At 39.7% G+C, this 27,585-nt stretch overlaps 1 protein-coding gene across 1 annotated transcript in view; it reads left to right on the forward strand.

The window, feature by feature from the left end:
* plxdc1 (plexin domain containing 1) overlaps positions 1-27,585 on the forward strand; it is a 136,265-nt gene that overhangs the window by 84,318 nt on the left and 24,362 nt on the right. Inside the window, 5 exon segments of the mRNA XM_056470077.1 lie at positions 14,512-14,630; positions 14,888-14,987; positions 20,041-20,136; positions 20,280-20,361; positions 20,468-20,528. Of these exon segments, the coding sequence (XP_056326052.1) occupies positions 14,512-14,630; positions 14,888-14,987; positions 20,041-20,136; positions 20,280-20,361; positions 20,468-20,528 (458 nt within the window).

Here is a 27,585-nt window from a genome sequence, read left to right on the forward strand (position 1 = left end):
TTGTCAGTGGATCAACAGCTTCCTAACGGACAGGCAGCAGCTGGTGAAGCTGGGAAAATTCTCATCTAGTATCCGCACAATCAGCACTGGCGCCCCCCAGGGTTGTGTCCTCTCCCCACTGCTCTTCTCCCTGTACACAAATGACTGCACATCAAAAGACTCCTCTGTGAAGCTCCTGAAGTTTGCAGACGACACCACACTTATCGGCCTCATTCAGGACGGTGACGAGTCTGCTTACAGACAGGAGGTTAAGGAGTTGGCTGTCTGGTGTAGCCACAACAACCTGGAGCTCAACACGCTCAATACAGCGGAGATGAAAGTGGGCTTCAGGAGAAACCCCCCTGCTCTCCCCCCACTGAGCATCATGGACAGCATTGTGGCAGCAGTGGAGTCATTCAGGTTCCTGGGCACCACCATCTCTCAGGACCTGAAGTGGGACACTCACATTGACTCCATTGTCAAAAAAGCTCAACAGAGGCTGTACTTTCTTCGTCAGCTGAGGAAGTTTAACCTCCCAAAGGAGCTGCTGAAACAGTTCTACACCTCCATCATTGAATCAGTCATCTGCACATCAATAACTGTCTGGTTTAGCTCAGCTACTAAATACGATCTCCAAAGACTACGTCGAATAGTTCGGACTGCTGAGCGAATCACTGGTACAACCCTTCCTACTCCCCAAGAACTGTACTTATCCAGAGCGAGCAGAAGGGCTGCCAAAATCACTCTGGACCCCTCACACCCAGCACACTGCCTCTTTGAACTTTTACCTTCTGGTCGATGCTACAGAGCACTGCGCACCAGAACAGCCCGACACAGAAACAGTTTCTTTCCTCAGGCAATCCATCTCATGAACACTTGATGATAATAATTGTGGAACCAACATCACTACTTGCCATACACTTTTATACACATATACACTTATTTAACAACACACTTTACATGCCAATTTGCACATAACAGCTGCACATATAACGTTGTATATAGTAATAAACACGTACATACACTTGTCCATCTGTATATTTGCACTCACTACTTCAATTTTTTAAAATATATTTATTATCTGTTTTTTGTCCTGTCTCTGTAATGCTGTTGCACTGTAGAAGCTCTGTCACGAAAACAAATTCCTAGTATGTGTGAACATACCTGGCAATAAAGCTCTTTCTATTCTATTCTATTCTATTCTAGATTGTGTCAAAGCAGCTTCACATAGAAGATTATAGAACATTACAGTAATCCAGCCTAGAAGTCATAAAAGCATGAACTAGCTTTTTTTCATGAACTAGCTATATTACCTGACAGTAATATCAAATGTAAAGTGCTATTAAAATTAAGGCTGAAGTTCATGTTAATGTATAATTGTCCACCTGACTGTAAAATTAAATTTAAAGTTCTGTTAATTAAAGCCAAAACTTATGCTTTTACTTATTTTACGTATTACTTTTGTATAACAGTCCACCTGACTGTACTGTATAAGGAAAATGCCTGAAACTGTAAACAAATAAGACAACTGTGAACAACATAGTAAATTTTAACTGTAATTGCTCAATATTTTTTTGTTACGATGCATAAAAAATGTTGAAAAATGTGAAAATATATGAAAATATACAGACAAAGAGGCATGTACAACAACAGCATATTTCTAACTGTCTTAAAATAATATAGCTAGCGTAAAATGATTGGTTTCTTATAACATCAAAGGCTATGTTTTACACATTTTACATCCGGGGGTGCCTGCCCATGTCTCTATCACTTAAGGGTTCCTTGACCAGAAAAAAATTGAAGACCCACTCTTTAGCACTTTTGCACCTAGTTTGTTTGGATGGAGGCCATCTGATGTAAACAATTGTCTTTGATTCCAGAAGAGATTGAAGTTGTCAATAAAATTCAGTCATTTCCTCTTACTTGTTTTCCACAGCCATGAAGGCCAAGAAGCCTTGAATACATATTTGTTTCTCTTCCAGGGTGTGGTCCACTGATGAAAGGCTGAATTTTCAATCTTTTGATGGTTTCCAAGAGTTTACAGAAATCCCCTCTTGAATAGATCTGACTGCTCTTTACTAATATCATTCTTCCTCACATGGATGATAATCTGCTTTGCAGTCTTGTGCTTCTACAAAATATTTTCAAGTTCTTCGTTTATATCAGGGAAGCAGTATGTCATTGTAGCCCTGCTCCTAAAATTCCTGATTATTGAATCTCCAACAATCTGTGTATTGATTTCAGCTGCGATCAGTGCATAATGCTGCTGTCTGCTGGGCCTTGAGCCACTGTTTCATGCAGAATTAGCTGCTGAATCTTGAAATCTCTGTCTGACTGCATTTGGGGTTTCTTCACCCATAATACTCAAAGGTTTATATCTGTTCTGAAGCTGTACTTGATTATTCTTATTTTTTTTGTTACTGATGAATTTCCATAGCCTGCAATTAATTAAAGTGGCAGTAACCTGTAATGAACAAGGTGATTCACTGACTCGTTTGACCCGTTGAATCAATGCAATTCAAGTTAATTTGTATATTTACAATAATTACAGTTTCAAAGCAGCTTTACAAAAGTTGCACATTTTACAATCAAATAAAGTAAAATTACCATTAAATATAAGTTATTATACAGTATATAAACATACAATTTTATTGTTTTTAAATCATAAAAGTGATGTCTATGTGTACATGTTTAAGGAAGTGTATTTGTGTATTAAGTGTAGGTGTTGTCTTCGAAGTCATTATCTCTTCATATGTGTTGTCCTAGAAGTCCTCAATAGTTGGCATCATCTCTTCACAGGTCTTGGATCCAATCATTGACACTGAACAGTCTCTAGAGGCCTCAAGATAGGAATTCCCTGGTGAAAATAGAGAACAAAGAAAATAATTAGCATAGCTGCTGCTCATAATGTATTTGAAGAAGATATACTGAATGCCAATAAAAAATGAAGTGCTATAAATGAAAATAGGAGTTATATATACAAACATAAAAACAAACATAAAACATAGAAGTATTTCTAACAGAATGCCTGGTGAATTAAGACAGGAGGAGTGTGTCCTACAGGTAGTTTGTCAAGCCCACTCACCTGCATGAAGCACACTCCAGCACCATACAGTTATGTAATGCTTTGTGTGAAAGCTTTACTAAAAAGATAGGTCTTTTATTTAGTTTTGATAAGAGAGTTTGAGCTAAGAGAGTATGTCTGATTGTCAGACATTATCAGGAAGGCTATTCCAGAGTTTAGGGGCCATAAATGAGAAGGCTCGACCTCCTTAAGTAGACTTTGCTATTCTGGGTACTATCAGAAGCCCTACATTTTCAGATCTTAAAGAGCAGGTTGGATTATAGCGAGACAGAAGGTTGGTTAGATAAACAGGAGCTAGATTATTTAAAGCCATGGTCTCAAACTTAATTCCTGGAGGGCCACAGCTTTGCATATTTTAGCTAGAACCAGCTCCAACTCACACCTGCTTAATAGTCTCTAGTAATCTTGAACACCTTGATTAGTTGGCTCAGCTGTGTTTGATTAGGGTTGGAGCAAAACTGTGCAGAGCTGCAACCCTCCAGGAATCGAGTTTGAGACCTATGATTTAAAGTTTTATAGGTAAGAAGCAATATTTTATAATCAATACAAAACTTAACAGGAAGCCAGTTTAAGGCAGATAAAATTTGGGTGATATAGTCAGATTTTCTTGACTAGCAAGATCTCTGGCAGCTTTTTTTGCACTAACTGAAGTGTATTAATAGAGAATGCTGGGCTGCCAGCAAACAGAGCATCCAGCCTACAAGCCACAAAAGCATGAACTTTTCTGCATCTGAGATTGATAGCATGCTTCGTAACTTAGCTATATTTCTTAGATGACAGAAGGTGTTATTTGTGACACTGGAGATGTGGTTTTCAAAAGTAAAGTTGCTGTCTAGTATACCCAGATCTTTTACAGCAGAGCTAATACTGACGCTGTATCCCTTAATTGCAGCTTGAGTTGTGAAATCTGCTGTGTACAGGATTTTGGCCCAATAACTAATACTTCGGTTTTGTCTGAATTTTAAAAGGAAAATGTTAGTCATCCAAGCTAATCTCATGTCTTTTAATATTGTATCTCAGGGGTAGTATGTATAACCCTGAACACCTTTAAAGATTTAAGTGAATGCAGCACTGTGGTAAAGTAAAACTAGTAACGAGATGCAGCCTTTGTCAGCAGTTAAGAGTAAATGGTTGATTATTTTTACTAAAGCTGTTACTGTACCGTAATGAGGCCTAAAACCTAACTAGAAACACTTGAAAAGTGTATGGGTGTTTGCCAGTACTGGGTTGCAGCTGGAAGGCCATCCGCTGTGTGAAACATATACTGGATAAGTTGTAGGTTCATCCCACTATGGTGACCTCTGACAAATAAGGGACTAAACCAAAGGAAAATAAATGAATAAATGTATCTTGTGCAGAAAAGACCTACACCAGAATAGTCGTTCTTTCTACAGTAAATCACATATATCACCCTTTTGGGTTTGTGGCACCTATGACAATGCATGGCACAGTTATCATCCAATAACTTGCACTCGAACAACATGACTGGGATACCCCATTGCTACCTAAAAACACAATGAATGGGATAAATGTAAAGAATTGTTTAATGTGATTGAGAGCAGTGCAATTCCAAGATCTTAAATTTATGCTTTACTAGCTGAAATGCAAAAAAAAACTAAACTTTGCATCTTTTCAGATGCCTCAACAATTGCCATAATAACTACTGATTTCCTGCAAGCTATTACAATGAAGGGCATTGTCACATTGGATTTGTCATGGGAAAACCCAATCTGGCATCTAGACCTGCACATACAATTCCACGGTTAAAATTGTGTACAGCTGTGTTGGCTGTTAAAATGTGGGACCTGCTCAAAGAAGAAATTGACATTGCTTGGGACATTGTTATGTTCTAAAAAGACAGTAAAATACCTTTTGGGTGCATTTACAACACTTCCAAGAGATTATGTTTGTGTGGCAAACATGGTGTCTTGGATCAGAAAGTCTACACACCCTGATCAATGTGAAAAGCCATGCAGATCATGCTACATGACTTGAACATAAGCTGGCTTTCAGGACCACCTTTTAATTACAAGTTTAAGCAGAAGAAATTCCTGTTGAACAGGACTTGGCTCTTAAAAATACTGAAACAGATAATAAAATTTGTCCTGATGTTGTGACTTTGAGACATTTAAGCTGTCATCACTTGATGCATTTTTTCTTGTTGGAAGATTCTCTTTTATATGTTGTCCAAACTCATTTGTGTGCAGAATCAGTGTACATTATGGTTACATAAATTAATATATCTTTATGCTCAGGCAAAACATGTCACTTGAGAACAAGTGATAGATTCAAAAGACCAACGAATCGTTAGATGAATTATATATATATATAGATAAGATCTAGTGGCAGTTTGGAGACGAACTGGCTGACGTGCACTGCTCTTCGCCGAGGAGGTGTGCACAGAGCTCCAGCTGACTGTTAGGAGCTCAAACGTTTTGGTATGTTGAAGCACATTTCAGCACATACAGGTGTGTGTGAGTGTATGGTCATGAAATGGACGTTTTCAGTGATATAGTGTGGATGGAGACTTTTTCAGAAATACTAGATGAAACGCCAGTTTCATACCTTCTTAATGGTTAATTTTTTATAACTAAATTAAGTATTTACAAACCAGGCATTATTTGCCAACTGATCAAGTACATGATTTTATATTCATATTAACATTTATACATCTTATTTTTTAGGCTTGTAGTAACAGTTACTTTGTATGTACAGTGCATCTGGAAAGTATTCATAGCGCTTCACTTTTTCCACATTTTTATGTTACAGCCTTATTCCACAATGGATTAAATTAATTTATTTCCTCAAAAATGTACACACAACAGCCCATAATGACAATGTGAAAAAAGATTTTTTTTAAATGGTTGCAAACACTACACTTTTCATCTGAAAAATCACATGTGCATAAGTATTCACAGCCTTTGCCCAATTCTTTGTTAATGCACCTTTGGCAGCAATTACAGCCTCAAGTCTTTGTGAATATAATGCCACAAGCTTGGCACACCTGTCTTTGGGAATTTTTGCCCATTCCTCTTTGCACTACATTTCAAGTTCTATCAGGTTGGATGGGAAGTGACGGTGTACAGCCATTTTCAGATCTCTCCAGAGATGTTCAATAGGATTTAGGTCTGGGCTCTGGCTGAGCCACTCAAGGACATTTACAGAGTTGTAGTGAAGCCATTGTCAATGCCAGGTTACTGCTGTAAGCTGAACCGTCACCCCAGTCTGAAGTCAAGAGCACTCTGAAGCAGGTTTTTATTCAGGATGTCTCTGTACATTGCTGCATTCATCTTTCCCTCTATCCTGACTAGTCTTCCAGTTCCTGCTGCTGAAAAACATCCCCACAGCATAATGCTGCCACCACCATGCTTGGGATGGTATTAGCCTGGTAATGAGCAGTGCCTGGTTTTCTCCAAATGTAACGCCCAGCATTCACTCCAAAGAGTTCAATTTAAGTCTCATCAGATCAGATAATTTTGTTTCTTATGGTCTGAGAGTCCTTCAGATTCCTTTTGGCAAATTCCAGTTTAGATGGCCAGCCAGCTCTAAGAAGAGTCCTGATGGTTCCAAACATCTTCCACTTATGGATAAATGAGGGCCACTCTGCTCAATGGAACTTTCAGAGCAGCAGAAATTTTGCTGTAACCTTCCCCAACCTTGTGCCTTGAGACACTCCTGTCTCGGAGGTCCACAGACAATTCCTTTCTTCATGCTTGGTTTGTGCTTTGACATGCACTGTCAACCCTGGAACCTTATATAGACAAGTGTATGCCTTTTCTAATCAACTGAATTTACCACAGGTGAACTCCAAATAAGCTGCTAAAACTTCTTACGAGTGATCAGTGGAAACAGAATGTACCTGAGCTCAAATTAGAGTTTCAATGCAAAGGCTGTGAATACTTATGTACATGTGAGTTTTCAGGTTTTTTATTTTTAACAAATTTGCAACAATTTCCAAAATTTTCACATTGTCATTATGGGGTATTGTTTGTAGAATTGTGAGGAAATAAATGAATTTAATCCATTTTGTAATAAGGCAGTAGCATAAAAAAATGTGGAAAAAGTGAAGCGCTATGATTATTTTTTGAATGCACTGTAAATAAATCCGTTATTTACACAATTTGCACCCATCTGGATGATGCAATGACAGTCACAATGGCAAGGACAATGGTGCCAATGCGCCAACCACACACCCATATCTGCCAACACTCCCGTTTTCCCGGGAGTCTCCCGTATTTCAGACCCATCTCCCACCACCCTTCTATTTTTTTATTTCTCCCAGAAAACTCCCGTAATTTCCTGTAATTCCCCTCTCCCTGGTCCTCAGGTTTTTGGTACAGACTATAATACCGCTGGAGCGCTGACTTTGGTATAGTATGTGATCGCAGCAGCTGCCTGAAACCCAGTGCAAAATACAGTTACTTAGCTGTGTTATTCAGACACGTCATCCCGACACCTAGACATCCCCACCCCACCCCAACACCCCCAACCCCGGTTTCCCGGATTTTCAGAGACAAATGTTGGCAAGTATGCACACACCAGCTACAGGTGGAGAGAAGAAACAGTGATAGAGCCAATTTAGTGAATGGAGATGATTGGGAGGGCATGATGGTTAAGGGCCAATGGGGGGAAAATGGCTGGGACACCCGGGTTCCACCTCTACTGTTCACGAGAAGTGCCATAGGATATTTAATGACCACAGAGTTGCTTCTCAACATTTAAATAACTATTTCTTGTTAGCACTGGTCAGGCAATAGTCTGTTTGGCAATAATCTCCCTCTCTGGGTCACCTATTACAGAACAATTTCCAGATGGCTTGTGAGAAACTGTCTTGTAAGTTGACCATTATGTGACCACTTCCCAGGGTTTCACTCTTGGCTACATCCATGCCAAGGCAGCGTGTCACCCTGATGTGCTTTATGTTCTATTTCTGCTTCTAAAAATGGAGGTTTCATGGTTAAATATGACAAGCCTGGTGGCCAGTCTTCAGTCCAGAGAAAAAGCAGAGTGCTAAGATTTAATTAGCAGAATAATAGCAGTTCCCTTTCTAGGGAACTTCAACACTGCGTCTAACCAGAACGCTAGGGGAACACCTCTTTTATACGCGTCTTGAAGCACATGTGAAATCAATCTAATGTAATTAAGTGGTGTCGTCAGACCAGAGAGTATAAAGCCTGCACTGAGCATTCAGTGTTAACTTCTTTGCTTTCAAGAAGCACGCACGTGAAAAAAAACACCCTCTCTGTGACCATTCATTACTGACTTTGCATACACAAAATACAAAAAAAAACTGACAAACTAGCTTTTTTGTTTTTGATATGGCAGAAAAAAACTTTAAACGCTGTGTGCCTCCATGTCCCCGTTTTATCACGGCTGGTGACTCACATGATTTGTGTTTAGAGTGTTTGGGAGAGGAGCATGCCCTGGCAGCATTTGAGAATGCTGACTGTGTGCACTGTGATGCTCTCTCCCGCAAAGTGCTGCGTAGTCGAAGGGAGTTCTTTAATAAAACTCCCGCGGCTCACGCTCCTCGCGGTTCGGGTCCAGCTCGTGCTGAGGCTGAGCGTAGACTCCGTTCATGGGGATCCCAATTAGATCTGTCCTTTCTCTTCCTCTATCCGCGAGATCTAATCCTCCCTCGGGAGTGTCAGAAGCACGCCCTGCAGTTTCTTCTGCGCCTCGTGGGAGGGCGGTGTCATCCGTTTCCGAGGAAACCGATGCGCCGCTGCAGCAAAGCCAAAGAGGTTAGGGGGATTTGCCACCCCGGTCAGTAGAATATGAGGAGTTAGTGGAGGTGATTTCAGCAGCTGCGTCTGACAGGAATGCTGGATGAGAGAGAATTACCCAGCAGAGTTGATCCTCCACTGAGGGACCTCCCCTTCTGTCCCGAACTACATCATGTGGTTTCTAAATCATGGAATAATCCGTATTCAGCTCGTTTAATGACACCAAAAACGGTTATTTATTCAGCAGTTCGTGGGCTGGGGGAAAAAGCATGTACAGAAATGCCAAAAATAGAAGAGGATCTAGCACGTCATCTTCGTCCAGATTTAAAATCTGCAAGGGTCCCTCCTTTGTCATCTAGACCATTAAGAGTCACATCTGGTCTAGTTGGCAAAGCATACATGACGGCTGGTCAGTCTGTCGGATGCCTGCACACTATGTCAGTGTTGCAGGCATATCAGGCTGACCTAATAAAGAGTGCTTAGATGGTGGGGGAGCAACACCCGAACAGCTTTGAGAAGCTCTTCGGGCGTCGGATTTAGCTTTAAGAGCTACTAAAGAGGCGGCCTCTAGTTTGGGGCGGTCTATGGCAACCCTGGTGGCTACAGAGTGGCACCTCTGGCTGACACAAGCAGAGGTGTCAGAAAGTGATAGAGCTATTTTTATGGACGCTCCAATATCAAGCTCAGGGCTTTTCGGTGACGCTGTCAATCGCGTCGCCGAATCCTTTGACAGAGTGAAAAAACGCTCTAGCTCCCTCGGGGACTTTCTCCCCCCAAGATCTAAAAGTCAGGGGGCTGCTAAAAGACAGCCCCAGCCGTCAACCAGCTCCTCATATCGGGCGGTACAAAAGGAGAGTGTGGCGTCTCGGGCTCCCCCTCAGGAAAAGAGGGCCTGGAGAGCACGCTCTCAGCCTGAGCCTTCCTCAAAAAATCCCACAAGGAAAATAGTAATTTCCAGGAAGGCGAAGGATAAAAGGAAGTCCTGACGTGTTGGGAGTCAGGCTTCCCAGGGCCCCCCCTGGACATCGAGAGCGCCATTCGGCGCCCTCATTGAACCAGGGTCCGTGGAGAAAGGGATTTTTGTCTCCCGGGGTGGGCATTCCTCAGTGTCTGAGGGCATTGGGGACCCCACCCCCTCTTCGGAGGGTCCAAGAGCAACCAGAGGCCAGTCTCGAGAGGCTGGTACCCCTAGCACATTTGTTGGCAGCGTGGAAACACCTGCCGATGGTGTTTCAGTGGGTCCTGTTCATGGTGGAACACGGCTACAAAATACAGTTTTGTGCACGGCCACCTCACTTCAACGGTGTTACACCCACCATAGTGAAGCCAGAACAGGCTCTGGTTATGGAACAGGAAGTACTGGCTCTATTAAAAAAAGGCACGATAGAGTGTGTTCTCCCACTCGACAGAGAATCAGGGTTTTACAGCCGGTATTTTATAGTTCCCAAAAAGGATGGGGGACTGCGTCCCATATTAGATCTGAGAAATCTAAATCGGTCCGTCGGGGCCCTCAGGTTCAGGATGTTAACCATCAAAAACGTGGTGTCAAAAATTCAGTCCGAGGACTGGTTTGTGACAATAGACCTGAAAGACGCATACTTTCATATATCCATCCTTCCCCAACACAGGAAGTACCTGAGGTTCGCTTTCGGGGGCGAAGCATTCCAGTATCGGGTTCTTCCATTCGGCCTAGCTCTGTCACCTCGAACCTTCACCAAAGTAGTCGAAGCGGCACTAGCACCACTTCGTATGCAGGGTATACGTATCCTAAACTACATATACGATTGGCTAATTCTAGCTCAGACTCACGATATGGCAGTTCGACATCGAGATGTCTTTCTTACCCATATCAGAAGGTTGGGGTTTCGGTTGAACACCGCAAAAAGTGTGCTTGTTCCAGCCAGGACGACCATTTTTTTAGGTGTGCTATGGGACTCCATGACGATGCGAGCACGTCTGTCCCCGCCACGAATCGCTTCGATTCAGTCAACCGTACACAGAGTCAAACTAGGCCAGTTCATCACTGTGAAACACTTTCAGAGAGTGTTGGGTCTCATGGCAGCAGCAGCCAGCATGATTCCGTTTGGTCTGCTGTACATGAGACCCCTGCAGTGGTGGCTCAAATCCAGGGGATTTTCCCTCAAGGGGAGTCCTTTCCGCATGATCAAGGTCTCGCGGCGCTGCCTTCGAGCCTTAAGTATGTGGAAAATGCCCTGGTTCCTGTCCCAGGGCCCAGTGTTGGGGGCTGTCTGTCATCGCGTCATGCTTATGACAGATGCTTCTTTAACGGGCTGGGGAGCAACCCTGAGGGGGCTTCCTGCAGCGGGACAATGGGGAGAACATCATCGTTCTTGGCACATAAACTGCCTGGAGATGATGGCCGTGTTTCTGGCCTTAAAACACTTTCTCCCGGATTTAAGGGGCCATCATATTCTAGTCCGCACGGACAACACATTGGTGGTCGCCTAAATCAACCATCAGGGGGGTCTGAGGTCTCGAATGCTATGCAAGCTGGCACATCGGATCCTCCTGTGGGCCCAGAACAAAATTCTGTCCATCAGGGCAATGTATGTCCCGGGCCATCTGAACAGGGGAGCAGATCTCCTGTCGAGGCAGGGGGTGAGATCCGGGGAATGGAAACTTCACCCCGAGGTGGTGGAGACCATTTGGGAAAAATTCGGGAGAGCGCAGGTAGACCTGTTTGCTTCCCAAGAGACCACGCATTGCATACTGTGGTTTTCTCTCTCGCATCCAGCCCCTCTGGGATTGGATGCCATGGTGCAGACGTGGCCGAGGCTTCGTCTGTATGCTTTTCCCCCGGTCGCTCTGCTTCCAGCAGTCCTGGAGAGGGTCCGTTACTGCTGGTAGCCCCGTTTTGGCCTACGAGAATTTGGTTTTCAGACCTCATAGCCCTGCTGGCGGGTCTCCCGTGGGAGATCCCCATCAGGAGGGACCTTCTGTCCCAGGCTGGAGGAATGATACTTCATCCCCAACCCGACCTGTGGAAACTGTTGGTGTGGCCTCTGAGGGGGCCCACCTCATAGAGTATGGACTGTCAACCGAGGTTGCTCAGACCATTCTAAGCTCCAGGGCTCCCTCCACAAGGAAGCTTTATGCCCTAAAATGGGCTCTCTTTTCAGCTTGGTGTAGAGAACACCAGCTGAACCCAGTCAGCTGTCAGGTAGCCTCGGTGCTGGAATTTCTCCAAGATCGCCTGTCTGCTGGGTTAGCTGCATCCACTCTGAGAGTGTATGTTTCAGCTATAGCGGCCTACCGTTCCCCCCTAGATGATGAGTCACTAGGGCAGGATCCGCTAATTCGTCGCTTCCTACGTGGAGCCATAAGGCTAAGGCCTGTCAGCACACACAGAGTACCGACATGGGATTTAACATTGGTGCTCGAGGGCATCTCTGTTCCCCCACTTGAGCCACAGCAGGAGGCTTTAGATAAGTTTCTGACACTAAAATCAGCTTTTTTATTAGCTATTTCTTCTCTAAAAAGGGTTGGTGACCTCCAGGCTCTGTCGGTTGCACCTTCATTTCTGGAGTTTGCTCCGGGCATGTCTAAAGTCTTTCTTTATCCCAGACCTGGGTATGTGCCGAAAGTGCCCACTCATGTGGCGAGACCTGCTGTGCTGCAGGCCTTTAATCCGCCCCCATTTCAGTCGTCGGACCAAGAGAAATTGAATTTACTCTGTCCAGTTAGGGCTCTGGATACATATGTTAACCGGGTTATCAACTGGAGAAAGAGTGAGCAGTTACTGGTCTGCTTCGGACCCTCAAAGAGGGGGAGTCCGGCGAACAAGCAGACTATAAGTAATTGGATAGTTGTGACTATATCAGTTACCTATCAGGCTGCTGGACGTCCCGCACCTAAATTTAAGGCCCACTCCACAAGGGCTGTAGGGGCCTCCAAAGCTTCTATTTCAGGCTCTGCCCTTTCTGATATTTTTTTGGCGGCAGGATGGTCGACGCCACATACATTTGTGCGTCATTATCAACTCGATGTAGACCCCTCACCAGGGTCCTCTGTTCTCACTGCGTAGTGTGCGTTCACAGTCAGCAGTGAATCTGGCCTAGTGGGTATTGCGTTCCCCTAGCGTTCTGGTTAGACGCAGTGTTGAAGTTCCCTAGAAGGGGAACGTCTCAGGTTACGTATGTAACCATAGTTCCCCGAGAGGGAACAAGACACTGCGTCTTCCGCCATACTCTCTTCTGCCTGTTACTTCTTTCAAGCAAATTTGAAGTTAACACTGAATGCTCAGTGCAGGCTTTTATACTCTCTGGTCTGACAACAGTGCTTAATTACATTAGATTGATTTCACATGTGCTTCAAGACGCGTATAAAAGAGGTGTTCCCCTAGCGTTCTGGTTGGACGCAGTGTCTCGTTCCCTCTCAGGGAACTATGGTTACATACGTAACCTGAGACGTTTTGCTTAACATCTTGCAATACATACAACATTATGGGTGACATATCAGAGTTCAAAAGAGAACAAATTGTTGGTGTGCATCTTGCTGGTGCATCTGTGATCAAAAAAAGCAAATGTTTTTTGACGTATAAAGCCACAGTACTCAGGGTAATGTCAGCATACCACCAAGAAAGACAATAGGAATGGACGCAAGAGCAAGCTGTGTCCAGGTGCTAACCCAGATTTCATCCAAAAAACATAAACCACATCTGCCCAACTTACTGCAGTATTAAATGTGCACCTCAACTCTCCACAGGATCTATATACATGGCCTGGCTGCTACTGCCAAACCTTTTGGTCACTCTGGCTAAAAATGTCGGTTTCAATGGTGTCAGCAGCAAAAAACTTGGGCTGTGGACAATGTAAAACATGTATTGTTCTCTGAGGAGTCCACCATCACGTTCTTTTCCACATCCGGTAGAGCTCCAAAGAAGCGCACCACCCAGACTGTTGCATGCCTAGAGTGAAGCATTGGGTGGATCAGTAATGGTTTGGGCATTTATATTATTGCATTTCCTAGAACCAATACTTGCATGTATTGGAACCAATACTTACCTGTGTGCTAGTTGGATGTGTCACTGCCAATGACTACCAAACCATTCTGGAGGACCATTGACAGTACAGAGAAAATACACTATAAATTCTCTATATAAATACACATTAAAAAGAGTATCAGGGTGATAATGCACCAATATACACACCAAGATTAGTGACAGAGTGGTTTGATTAACATGAAAGTGAAGATGAAATCTCCCATGGCCTGCACAGTCACCAGATGCAAATACACTGTAAGAAATGCAGGGTTCCACACAATTCACATCCAACACAAATCAATTAAGTTAACAACACTTTTAACAAATTTATGTGGATTGAACATAAAAATTTTTGTTGTCTTAATGAAATATCAAGAATTGTGTTGATTTAGCTTATTTTAAATTAGTATACATTTTCCTCTACAAGCATCATGTAGTGAGCTGGCCACTATTATGCAACTAGAATGGCTCATAATCCCTCTGGCCACTGTGCAGGAGTTGTATCTATCACTCCAAAGAAGAATTGATGCTGTATTGGCCCCAAAAGTAGGCACTACACCATACTAATGAATTATTGTGGTCTAAAACCAGGCATTTCAGTTTCATTGTCTAACCCATTGTATATATTAGGAATTAGAAAGTCGACTAGACTAGATTCAGAGAATTATAAAACTGCATGTAGTGTTCAATTGCAATTTAAACTGACATTGGTACCCTAGGTGATACATTTGTGGTGCAGTGGGATAAAGTAAGGCTAAAGGATCGAGAGACTGAAGGAGCTTTCACTTTCCAGACTGTTCTCTGTCGTAATGGGACCATTGTCTTCAACTACAAAGATGTGAGTCAGCCTCAGCTGTTTCACTTGGTTCAGATAAACAACATTTAAAATAAACACATGGGGTATTACTTTGTTAAAAATAGGGCAATTACTTTTTCAAGTTTCCTTTTCACTCAGTTATTGTCACCAAAGCAGCAGAAAATAAACTGACCACAAACCATTGCTATTTAAAATTTTTATATTGCATATCAAATTTACAAAGTGAACAAACATGACTTTGTTATTGTTTAATTTTAATATTTGGCTTTTCATAATAGGTTCCTTTGCCTGTGGAGAAAATCAACTCTACAGAGCATCCAGTAAAAGTAGGACTGTCTGATGCCTTCATTGCCCTTCTGTCTTCTCCACAGTCTTCAGGTCAGTACGGCACTAGTAATGAATTCAATCTACAGTGCATTTATACTAGCTATATTTCTATCTACACATTTTATGCACATTTTGGGATATCAGATATTAGAGGTGCACATAAGATGTGGACGAAAAATATGCACTCAAATAAGCCATATTGGCTATGTTTACATGCACCTAAATAATCTGTTTGTAACCGTAATGACAGTTCAATCGGATTTAAAACATTAATGTAATCACATGATCTGACTGAGTTTGATCAGTCTGAGCTCAATCTAAATTACAGAGCAACCATAACTGTATGCCTGAATAATAAGATTTAAATGTTAATTTAAATAGTTTCTTACCAATGTCCTTACTCATTCTGAAAGATCTTAAAAATTACCAACTACTCTAAAATAACTGGTTATAAATAATGCTAACGTAATTTAGTAGGAAAAAATTATTCAACAAAATTGAAAATGCAATAAATCACATTATACATGTGTTTAAGAGTCAAGCAGGGCTGGACTGGGGCAAAAAATTGGCCCTGGCATTTTGGGCCAGAGCGGCCCACTACACACAATCAAAATGCTACCCACCTGTGCATGTCCAATATGTTTATCAACTCATATTTTATAAAAACACAAAAGCCATATATATATATGAAATAAATAAAAAAGAATTAGACATTAATCTCAATTTAATTTCTGTATACTGTCCATAAAGAGTTTTGTTAGGTTCTAAAAAATACATTATTTATTCATTCATTAATTTTCCTTTGACTTAGTCCCTAATTTATCAGGGGTTGCCACAGCGGAAAGAACCGCCAACTATTCCAGCATATGTTTTATGCAGCAGATCCCCTTCCAGCCACAACCCAGTATCGGAAAACACCCACACACACTCATTCACACTCACACTCACACTCATACACTACAGCCTATACACGACAGTGTATTATTCAATACACTATTCACTCAGCCTATATTGAATAATAAACATAACAAAAACTGACTGCTGACGCATGGGTAAATCTTCAAAGGGAACAGTGTACTTTATAACCTCATCCTGCTTGCTGTTTCCCTATCTTAACAATGAAAACAATGAATAATATAAGTAAATGTATTTCTCTTTGATTAACTTACACCGAACGGCCTTGTGTAGCTACATTTATATGACCGTCATCTTCACTCTATGCATATTTAGAACAAAACAGGGCCTATAACATAACTGCCTCCTTTCATTCTCCTTGAAAAGTATAAACTTTACCCCGTCTCTTTTGCTGAATATCAGTTTCAATAATTAATAATGGCCATTATAAAAGTATAAAATACAATAAATGTATACGATAAAGGCAAGCAATCAGTCAATGTGCAGAATCAGTGTATGTGCATTAATTAATATATAAACTTATCTTTGCACTCAGCCAAAACACGTTACCTGAGAACAAGTAATTCAAATGATTGAAGAGTTGTTAAATAGAGACAACAAGATGAATTTAATATCACGTTTAACAACTATAGTGAGATGAGATCTAGCAGTAGATCTTTGATGAACTGTCCGATGCACTATACTCTCACCTGGGGTTTTATGCTCAATGCACCTGCTGACGTACTGGCTGCAGCTCATGACAGTGTGTGTGTGGTCATGTGATGTGCATTTTTAGCCGTGTAGTATGAACTTTTTAGAAGCGCTAAATGAAACACCAGTGTTTGCTCGCAATTTCTCTGCGCCTCCCTTTCGTTTCTTCTCCATTTCTCTGACTCTCAACTATTTTGACAAATACACACGTTGCACGCTCACACAGAGCCCAAAATAGGAGTTTGTTATTAGGCCAGCCCAATGTCACATGGCCGGTCTGTCCGAAAAAAACATCTTACTGTCAGAGTGTCACAAATCACAGCATTGTCAATTAATTAGGCAGAAAAAAACAACAGGCTGCTGAGTGTTTTATGGGCCGATCAGATCATAAGACGTTGATCAGCCCAGCCCAAAAAGTACGTCGGCCCAGCAGGAAACTGCACGGTCTGCCAGATGGCCAGTCCGCCTCTGGAGTCAAGACTCAGTATTAGTATTAATACAATTAGTAGCTGTAGTTATAAACTGTTTCGTAATGTTTATTAATATTCAGTTAATGCTTAACAAATAATGAATTAATTATTTGCTAATGATTAATGAATGATTAATTGAGTGCAGTTATTACAATGTGAGTAACACAATAATAACTACATGAATCATTTATTAAGCATTAGCATCTAGTAAATTCATAATAAACGTTAGTAAGCTGTTTATAACTGCAAATACAAATGCTGTATTCTTGACCTACAACCACATTTAAAATGTGCTTAATGATTGTGTTTTCATACATTGTTAATGATTTATTTTTCATTACTAAATTAAGTATTGAATTATTTACAAACCAGTTGTATTTAAGAGTAGTTGATGGTTTTTAAGAAAATTCAGAATGAGTTAGTAAATGATTAATAAATTATTGAAATCAGCATTTATATATCTTATTATTCAGGCATATAGTAATGGTTGCTATGTATGTTAATAAATGCTTTATTAACTCAACTTCATGCAGTTTTGTGACCTAATCTAAAGTGAGGACTATTTATGCTTTAGAAATCCCTTATAATGACAATTAAAGGCTCAGTATCAAATGAACAATAATCTTTGCAATCTTATCTAAAAAGTAAAATTACTGTAAAGTTTAAACATTGCTGAATAACAGGAGTGTCAAAATACGACATAAAATTAGATAAAACCACAAAATAATAATTTAACAATATAATAGGCTTGAATGTTTAAACTGTACAGTAATTTAATTTATTTAAGATTTATTTTTCATTTGATACAGTTTCGTGTATGAAACTGTATCTGACCTTTTAATTGTCATATATAAGGAAAATTATAAAGCATAAATACTCCTCGCTTTAGATTAGGTCACAAAACTGGATAAAGTTGAGTTACTAAAGCATTTATTAACATACAAATTAACTATTAGTATATACCTGAATAATAAGAATTATAAATGTTAATTGTAATAGTTTATTAATCATTTACTAACTTATTCTGAATTATCTTATAAAACAACCAACTATGCTTAAATAACTGGTTTGTAAATAATGCAATACTTGATTTACTAATAAAAAATAAAACATTAACAAATAAGAAAGTACAATTATTAAGCACATTATAAATGTGATTGTAGGTATCTGTTTTTTTTTATTTTTTTCTTGCTGAAATGTTCACTCTGGTTTCATCTTCATCATCCTACTAATGTAAATGCTGGACTGAAGCAGCGAATATTAATTTACAATTTAATAACATTAATTTACAAAGGAAGATCAGTAAATAACTACTGCTGTCTGGGCTTTCCCTGCCTTTCTACACCTGCCTTTTTTCGTGAGTTCAATACTTTTTCCCTGCGTCATTTTATTTTATTTTTATTTTATATTTAACGCGAGACTCTTATCGCACGATAAAAAAAAATATCGCCATTCTATTCTCAAAGTTGGGTTGGGAGCTGAGTCTATTTTACGCAAACAATGATGACTTTCACCTTGATATTTTAGCACAGATGTATACCTGACCGGTGAACCGTCCGACAAAAAGTGCCCTTCTGAATCAAATCAGCAAGATGCCTGACTTTAACTGCAGTTCGGCAGGTTCACTTAACTCATGAATATTTCATTCATGCCGTCGTGACAAACTGGGATATTAGACACAAATAAGGAGCAAGGACTGGTAAGAGTGTTATAGAATGTAATAAAGCTCGCCAAACGTAAAGAAAAAACTTCCGCATTTCGCTGTGTGTGTGTTTTGTGTGTGGTCCTTTACTGACAGCTGCCTGTGTCTTGGATCCTGTCGGAAAATATGGCGAAAAGTCCTACATCACGGTAATAGTTGATTGCAGTGTTTACTTCAGTAAGGCCACTAATATATGCATACTCCACGTACTAATTCCATTTCTGTTTAGTTCAGTTATGACTTTCATCGCTTTAAGGTAATCAAAAATTGCTGTTTACATGGTAGACTCTTAATCAGAGTATTGATTTAATCACATTAAAATCGTTTTAAACTATTGTTGCCCAGGTAAACATACTCAATGTTTGGCACACTGTCAGGGCTCTGTAAACTTGCCTTTGTGCATTTTCTGTATGTACTAACATCAAAAGCAAGTATGAAATCGCTGTTTGGAGCTTATGTAGGCCTGCAGTTTAACATTTATGTTTAACTGTATAAACAGTTAGTAAACACAAGTACATTTTATTGAACATAATTTATTTTCATCACCAATTATCATTGTAGAACAGTTTCTCAAGCAGTTTGTGATGCATTTTGGAAATAGGAGATGAGCCCCTGGTCTAATGCGCCACCTGGCTCGAGAAACCTGTTCTCAAAGATTTAATATTTGGGTAGCACACATACTCTGAATGCCTTCGGCAGAATTCAAATGAGTCATTTTAATCTAGATTAATTTCGAAATTAATCCAGATGAAAAAAATAATCTATGCCCACCTATAATATATATATATATATATATATATATATATATATATATATATATATATATATATATATATATATATATATATATATATATATCAGATTACAATGTTTGGCATTCATGTAAATGCATCTGAGATCGGATTCAGCTCATTTGGATTGACAAAAATAGGTGCATGTAAACATAGCCTTTGTTTCATTCAATAATACATATTGAATACATAAACAAATGAACCGCAATCAGGACAAATTTATCAAACAGATTATTTGATGTGTAACAAAATATGTATGAACCTTAAGTCTTTCAACAAATGTACTTAAATTACCTTCCAATATCTCATAACTATATTCACAGGCATAAGGCATCCATCAAAAAAAAAAAAAAAACATGCCAGATTGAACTGTGCATTGTCTGCACACCCTGAGACAACAACTTTCAATGTTTATTTTGCCAGTTTCCCAGGGGTATATTCCAACATAGGGGATATTACAAATGTTCACATAAAATTAGGATGGAAACCTATTTGTTATCATTTTGACAAACAGTTTATTCTTACATCATCAACAGATGCTAAACAAAAGACAATTTATGAATACCATCGGGTGGAAATTGACACAACAAAGATCGTCAATAACTCAGCATTTGAGTTTACTCCATTACCTAGTGAGTAAGCCAATAACTTCTTTCTCTCCTCTACAACAATAACTAATGCTTGCATTAAAATGAACTAATCATGAACTGAACTAATGTCATACATCATGACATCAGCTATTATGTTTATTTTATGATGACATATTTGTCTTTAGCCTGCCTCCAGCACACTACCTGCAAGCAATGTCTCCAGTCAAATGTCACATCAGGCTGTGGGTGGTGCAATACTCTACAAAGGTAGCAGTCTTAGATCTACGAGTCTGTGATGCATTTTTGCAGAATTCATGTATGTCTATAATTTTTTGTTATCACCAGCTGAATGTATGTGTGAATAATCTCTCAGGTGTTCAGATGGAATTGACCGATACAGACAAGAATGGATGGACCACAATTGCTTTGAGGAGGTACGAAACAATAATAATCAAATATGCACTGCAATATAGCAAGAAAGATTAGATTTTTTTCTCTACAGCAGTGTGGAGATGCTTTTCATGGAGATTTATGCTAGTTCGTGATCCTGAAACATTACTGAAAGTATAGCTTGACATAAAAAGTAGTTCTGTCATCATTTGCTCACACTCATGTTTCAAACCTATTTGACAAAATTTCCTTCTGTAAAGAAGATATTTTGAAAAAATGTGTTAATCTGTGAAATCAGTTTGTCTATTATAATCTTGTTTCTAGTCCAAATATGTAAAAATACTTAAATCTAGAAGCATTTCCTAGACCTGTAAAAAAGCAAAATAATCTGTCAATGGGATAAGCAAAATAAGTTAACCTTATTTCAAGATTGTTTTTTCTTAACACATTAGATTATTTTACTTATTTTAAGGAAAAACTTGCTAAAATGTTTACTTATTATTTCTAAAAACAAGAAAATATGTTTTACTGTTCTCAAATGCTGCTTGATTTAATCATGATTAGATATTTGGACATTTTAAACAAGACCAACAACTTGCTTGCTAAGACAGGTGCTACTTTTATTCATCTTATTCTCTGCGTATGAGCGGGCGCAGCCATTTGAATCATTTTGGCTCGAGACTTCCGGTTTCATTCAGTTCCATTCATTTTTAGATGTTAAAAACAGCTTGTTTTGCTGCTTGGTGTTGCAAACTGATATTTTTCTTATTATATATTCTACTTTGTCTGTATTGTCATGCAAACACTTGTTTGTAGAGCAAGTAGTTTGACCGTTTTCTGCCGTTTATTATTCCTAGTCATTTCTCCCATAGGCAGCTGAATCGGAAGTTTTAAAACAATCGCAAAAACGCGCACACTTCCGCATTAAAGAATAAGGTCAATAAGCAATCATGAAACCCTCAAATATTTCAGTTCACCTGATTATTGTGGACTATTTAAATACAAATTGTGGCATGTTTTACCAGTATTTTGCTTCTGTCCCAACTTTTTTATAGTGTGTTGCTGCCAACAATATATATTATATATATTTGATGGCAGAAACACAGGCCGAGTGCCTTAGTGTCTCACCAGTCATGATATACAGCCATATCGCACTGCTACGAGTGTGATATTGATACAAAAGTTTGACGCCATAATCGTGTATATAAAAAAGAAAATCAAACACTGAGAGTCTCAAATATTCTTTTGTACGAAGAGCTACTTTTTTTTGCCATTCATTCACTTCTGCAGGTGACCATCAGAACAGCAGAAACCGTTACCTAAACAACAACGTCATTTTAGAACTTATTTTTCTCACATTTTAAGATTCTAAAGCTGACTGGCATAAAATGCCATCATTTTACAGAGATTACCAGTATTTCTCTGTTGCAATTGGGAAATCACAATAATTAACCCTAAAATATAAACCAACGCAAACATTAGCAGATTACTATTGTATAAATACAGCACTACAATATATATAAAAGAAAGATTGACTTAGATTTTCACTTATCTGTTTTTTAATGATTTGATCAGCTGTAGTTTGAAACACGAAAAGAAAAGGATTTATTATGCAGCCTCTGCTGCCATCTTGTGGTGCAACCGTCTTTGCTCTGCTAAGTATGACAGGCAGATGGCCCCTCGCATGCTGAATCTCCGTAATTATAAATATTTAAAATAGGAACTATTCTTCTTATAAATAAACTGCATAATTGCAATCTGAACAACTACATTCATGTGGAAAAAAGGTCTCAAAAGTACATTATGTTGTTCAACAACTGCAATATTTGTCAAACTGTAGTGAATCTATTTTTCTACTGTCACTCTATACGTAACGACTCGTCACAAGAATTGGGATCTATTTGCAGACTTCTATTAAGCTCATAGTCAAACAGGGGTCAGCAACATCTTGCTACTGGTAATGTCATTGTACATTGTTCCACAGTTTAATGCATTCTTCACAAAGAACAGCTCAATGGAAGGATGATACAGAAGAAGCCTTTTTCTGCATTCTACCAACAAGAAGAGCCAACATTTGAGATATGCAAAGGCTCATCTGGACAAGCCTGAATCATTTTGGAAAAATATACTGTGGACAGATGTCACAACCATAGGGGCTTTGCATGGCAGAAAAAGAACACAGCATTCCAGGAGAAGAACATGCTTCCTACTCTAAAATATGGTGGAGAGTCCATCATGCTGTGCAAATGTGTGGCAAGCAAAGGTACTGGAAACCTTATCAGAGTTAAAGATCTCATGGATTCCCCTTAGTATCAGCAGATTCTGAAGAACAATGTTCAGAAATCAGTCAAAAGGCTGGGTTTGATGTTTCAGCAGGACAATGACCCAAAACACAAATCCAGACCTACCAAGTAATTAATTCTCAGACACGATACCATGATCTAGAACCAGTCGCCAGACTTGAACATCATTGAAAATCTATAGATTGATTTGAAAAGGGCCCACGACCCACGCCCCCCCAATCACCCCCTCCTCTTCATTTCCGTTTGCGCACCATCTCCCCCACCCCCCCTTTACCCTTTCGTCTGCATTTCACTTGTCAGAGGGCCCATGGCAGGCAATGGCGCCCCTGTGTTTAGGTCAAATGTAATTAAATTAAATTGATATTTACTTCTAAAGCTCTTTTTTTTATGCAGATTTGGTCAAAACAGCTTAACATAGTTGAAGTTCTAGTACACTAAAATTGATTCAGTTCAGTGTCACTGTTAAACTTCAGTACAGTGCAATGTACTGTAAATGTCACTGCTGAAAGCCAAAACACTGAAGAAAACCTCCAGCTCTGTGCATAAACAACTGCACAGCTCCACTATTCCCAACCCAAGCAAGCCAGTGGCCACAGTGGTGAGGAAACTTTTGACAGAAATCAAAAACATCAATTGACAGAAATTATGGGAAAAAAAAAACTCAAGAGAAACCAGGCTTAGCCTGGCCACACTTCATGTACAGAGCTGCAATCTAAATGCTGGAGGCTTGAGAATGATTGCTGTCCATCATGGAGAAGCTGTAGGTCTAAGTGGGTCACCAGTGTGTATTTAGGCTAACCCAGGAGATCAGTGCAAATCACTGGGGTCTTTGCAATAATCATTCTGATGCTCCCGACTCATCCATGATCACGACATCCATTTGCTCAGAATACTGGATGGATTCAAGATTATGTAGACCTCAAGATTAGAAGAAACAGACTAATATAGATATATATGCCATTCAATCTATAAGTATATATGCCATTAAAATTATAATGTCTTTTTAGGAAGTGTTCCCAGCTCAGGTTACCCAAATTAATACAGCCTAACAATCCTTTGGAGGATTTGGATTTCAAAAATGATGCGTTTATGTTTTATGAGTATGTAGTGAAAGAGTCTGAGTGCCTCCCAAACTGTGCTAGGAAGGCTGTTCCATAGTTTAGGTACAATATACGAGATCTACCACCTACATTCAATTTTGATATTCTAGGGATAATAAATTGTCATAATTAAGTGTAGTGGATGTGAGGGCTATAAAACACTAGGAGCTCCCTGAAATATGAGGGAGCTAAGCCATTAAGGGCTTTGTAAGTAGTCAGTAAGATTTTAAAATGAATATAATGTTTAATAGGGAGCCAGTGCAATGCTAAAAGAAGCAGAGTAATTATTGTAATTATTTCTTAGTTCTAGAAGGCACTCTATCAGCTGCATTTTGAACCAGTTAAAGTTTTTTAATTAGGCCTACAGAACAACCACCTAGTAACACAGTACAACAGTTAAACTGAGAGGTCATGAAACTATGAATAAGCATTTTGCATTAGACATAGTCAGAATATGTTAGTTAGGAAAATTTTTAAGATGGGAAAAAAATGCAGTTTTACAGATGCTAGAAATGTGACCTTCTAATGACAAATCACTGCCAAATGTTTAACTGAAGATGACAACTGAACTGAAAATCCATTAAGGGTTAAACTACATTTTTTTTCTTTTTTGCAAGAGAGGTTCTTGGGACCAATAACCAAGAGCTTGTTTTTATCAAGAACTTTTTAGTCATCCAATTTTTTCATATCAGCTATACAATCTGTTAATTTAGTGAATTTGTACAAATTATCAGGTTCAGAGAAGATATAGAGTTGTGTATCATCAGCATAAATGTGGAAACTACGTCCATATTTTTTTAATGATATCGCCAAGCAGTAACATATATAAAATAAAAAGTAAGGGACCAAGAACTGAGCCTTGAGGTACTTTTGATTGGTATAATTCATCTTCATTAACTTACAAAATATATATTATTCAGATAAGTAAGACCTGAAACAAGCCAATGCAATTTCAGAAAAACCAACATAATTTTCAAGCCTATCAAGGAGAATGTTATTATCAATAGTACAACCCCAAATCAGAAAAAGTTGGAACAGTACGGAAAACGCAAATAAAAAAGAAAGTAGTGATTTTCAAATGTATTTTATTTGTGTTTCTTTGCAGATAATATGAACACAAAATAGTCTGGTCAACTTCATTTCATTTGTAAATATCCATCCTTTCCTGTCGTTCAGACCTGCAACACCTTCCAAAAAAGTTGGCACAGGTGCAATTTATGTCAACAGGTGATTTTAATTATGATTTGGTACAAAAACAGCATCCAAGAAAGATCTGGTCATTTAGGAGCAAAGATGGGCCGAAGATCATGCCAACAAATATGTGAGAAAATTATTTAATTATTTAAAAACACTGTTCCTCAAAGACAGATAAGACATTTGAATATTTCACCTTCAGTAGTGCTCAACATAACTAAAAGATCCAAGGAATCTGGAGGAAGTTCAGTGCGTAAAGGATGAGGGAGCAAGCCTAAGATAAACTATCATTATCTCCAAAACCTCAGGCAACACTGCATCAAGAACAGTCATTCATCTATAAGCGATATCCCCACATGGGCTCAGGACTACTTGGGCAAACTTTTGTCAAGTGCCATAATTCGTCATTATATCCAAAAATGCCAGGGAGAACTGTACTGCGCCAAAAGTAAGCCCCATGTACACAGTGTTCAGAAGTCAACTTCTTTGGACCCAGAGGCACCTGGGATGGACCATCACTCAGTGTAAACATTTACTGTGGTCAGATGAATCAGTATTTCAGGTATTTTGGGGTAGAAAGGGATGCCGTGTGCTCCAAACCAAAGAGGAAAAGCATCATCCAGACTGTTACCAGCAATAAGTCCAAAAGCCAAGGACTGTCATGATTTGGGGTTGTGTCAGTGCCCTTAGCAAATGTAACTTGCAAGTCTGTGATGGTACCATTAATGCTGAAAGGTACATAGAGATTTTGGAGCACAATATGCTGCCTTCTCCTACAGGGACACCCATGCATATTTCCACAGGACAATGCAAAACCACATTATGAACTCATTACGAAGTCCTGACTGCGGAGAAAGAGAATACAGATACTTGACTGTCCTGCCTGCAGTCTCAACCTGTCTCAAATAGAGAATGTGTGGTGCATTTTTAAGCTCAAAATGTGGCAACAAAGACCCCATTGCTGTTGCCCACCTTAAGACTTGTTTGCAGGAAGAATGGGACAAAATTACACCTTAAACACTTCATCATTTGGTATCTTCAGTCCTTAAACATCTTTTAAAGATCCCATATTATACATGAAATAGGGTCATATTTAGGTTGTAAGGGTCTCCAACAAAAGTTAAAAGTTTAATATGCATGCAAGGTCAAACAACACTTTCATGGTCTTATAATCTGCATTTATTTTTACCTAATTATCGCTTCGACTCCCATATGAATCGTTCAGCGATTCATTTGTTCCCAAACCCGTCCTCAGCACGAAGTTAATCTGCGCTGATTGGACCGATGACAGCCTGCTGCGATTGGTCGACAACACTGACAGGCTTCAGCACGAGACAGAGTGAAATGCCCAGCAGCTAATCATCAATATAAAAGTAGTCACAGTGCATACACGCTTCATAGAGGATTTTGGCTGCCAGTAGGTGAATGTAAATACAGACGATGGACTAGAAAATACCGACGACTAACTATTTTATCGAGCAAAAAGTCCAAGAACACACACACACACGCACACACAGGGCCGGCGCGTCCATAGAGGAGACCTAGGGCAGCAGAATAGAGAGGGTGCGGCGCTCAGTTATATCCGCGAATACTCTCAGAGGAGACACACACACACATGCACACACATTACACTCCTACCCGAGGACAGGACACACACGCCTAGAGCGCCAGTTCAGCTTGCTGGGTGCAATTTAGACACCTCACCTCGAACCTGAGCTGAACTATTTTGAAACTTGACCGTTGCATGTGTGTAGCAACAGCTGACGATCCATAAACAAAGTGGCACGCGTCGCGTTTTCAACGTGGCTTTACACGCGATATGAGAATAAAGAGATAACCTGATACAAGTAACAAAACACAACTAAATACATAATTTGCAAGCTAGAGTAAACGAGGCAATAATTTAATCGCACGTACTTACACTTGTGAAATGGGGGAGGAAACTGATCCATGATGCACTGATCCATGTTCTGACAGTCTTTACTGATCCTTCCTTTAACAAACCGATGAAGTCTTCTTTGTAAGCATCTAGTTTCCAGAAGCATTCGATCTGCTCAAGGCTGGGCTATTTTGCTTGAGGTTTCATCTTTGATTAGACTGTCCATATATCCATCTGCACAGCGTGACTTCATTCGACCGGTTGTCTCTCTGTGTGTGTGTGCTAACTTTTTTTCTGTTAGTGGGCGGGGCCACAGGTTTCAAATCTCCCGGGTTTGCCGCGCACAACTACTTGTGTTTCGTAGCCGCGTCATCACGAAACACCTAATGACTCGTTATCAAGACGACTCGTTTGAAGCACTATGAGTCGACTCTTTTATAGATGAATCAATAGTTTTAAACACTGTACACTTACAGATTTAAGCCTTAGCTGGATATTTCACTTCACTTAGAGCTGTGTTACACACTACATAAAAGGGCATTTTCAAAAACCCATAATATGGGCTCTTTAAGTGTTGTGAAAAGGAATGGCAACATTACAAAATAGTAAATGCTTTACTGTTCCA

The sequence above is a fragment of the Danio aesculapii genome, chromosome 12, assembly GCF_903798145.1.
Source record: "Danio aesculapii chromosome 12, fDanAes4.1, whole genome shotgun sequence".
NCBI lineage: Eukaryota > Metazoa > Chordata > Actinopteri > Cypriniformes > Danionidae > Danio > Danio aesculapii.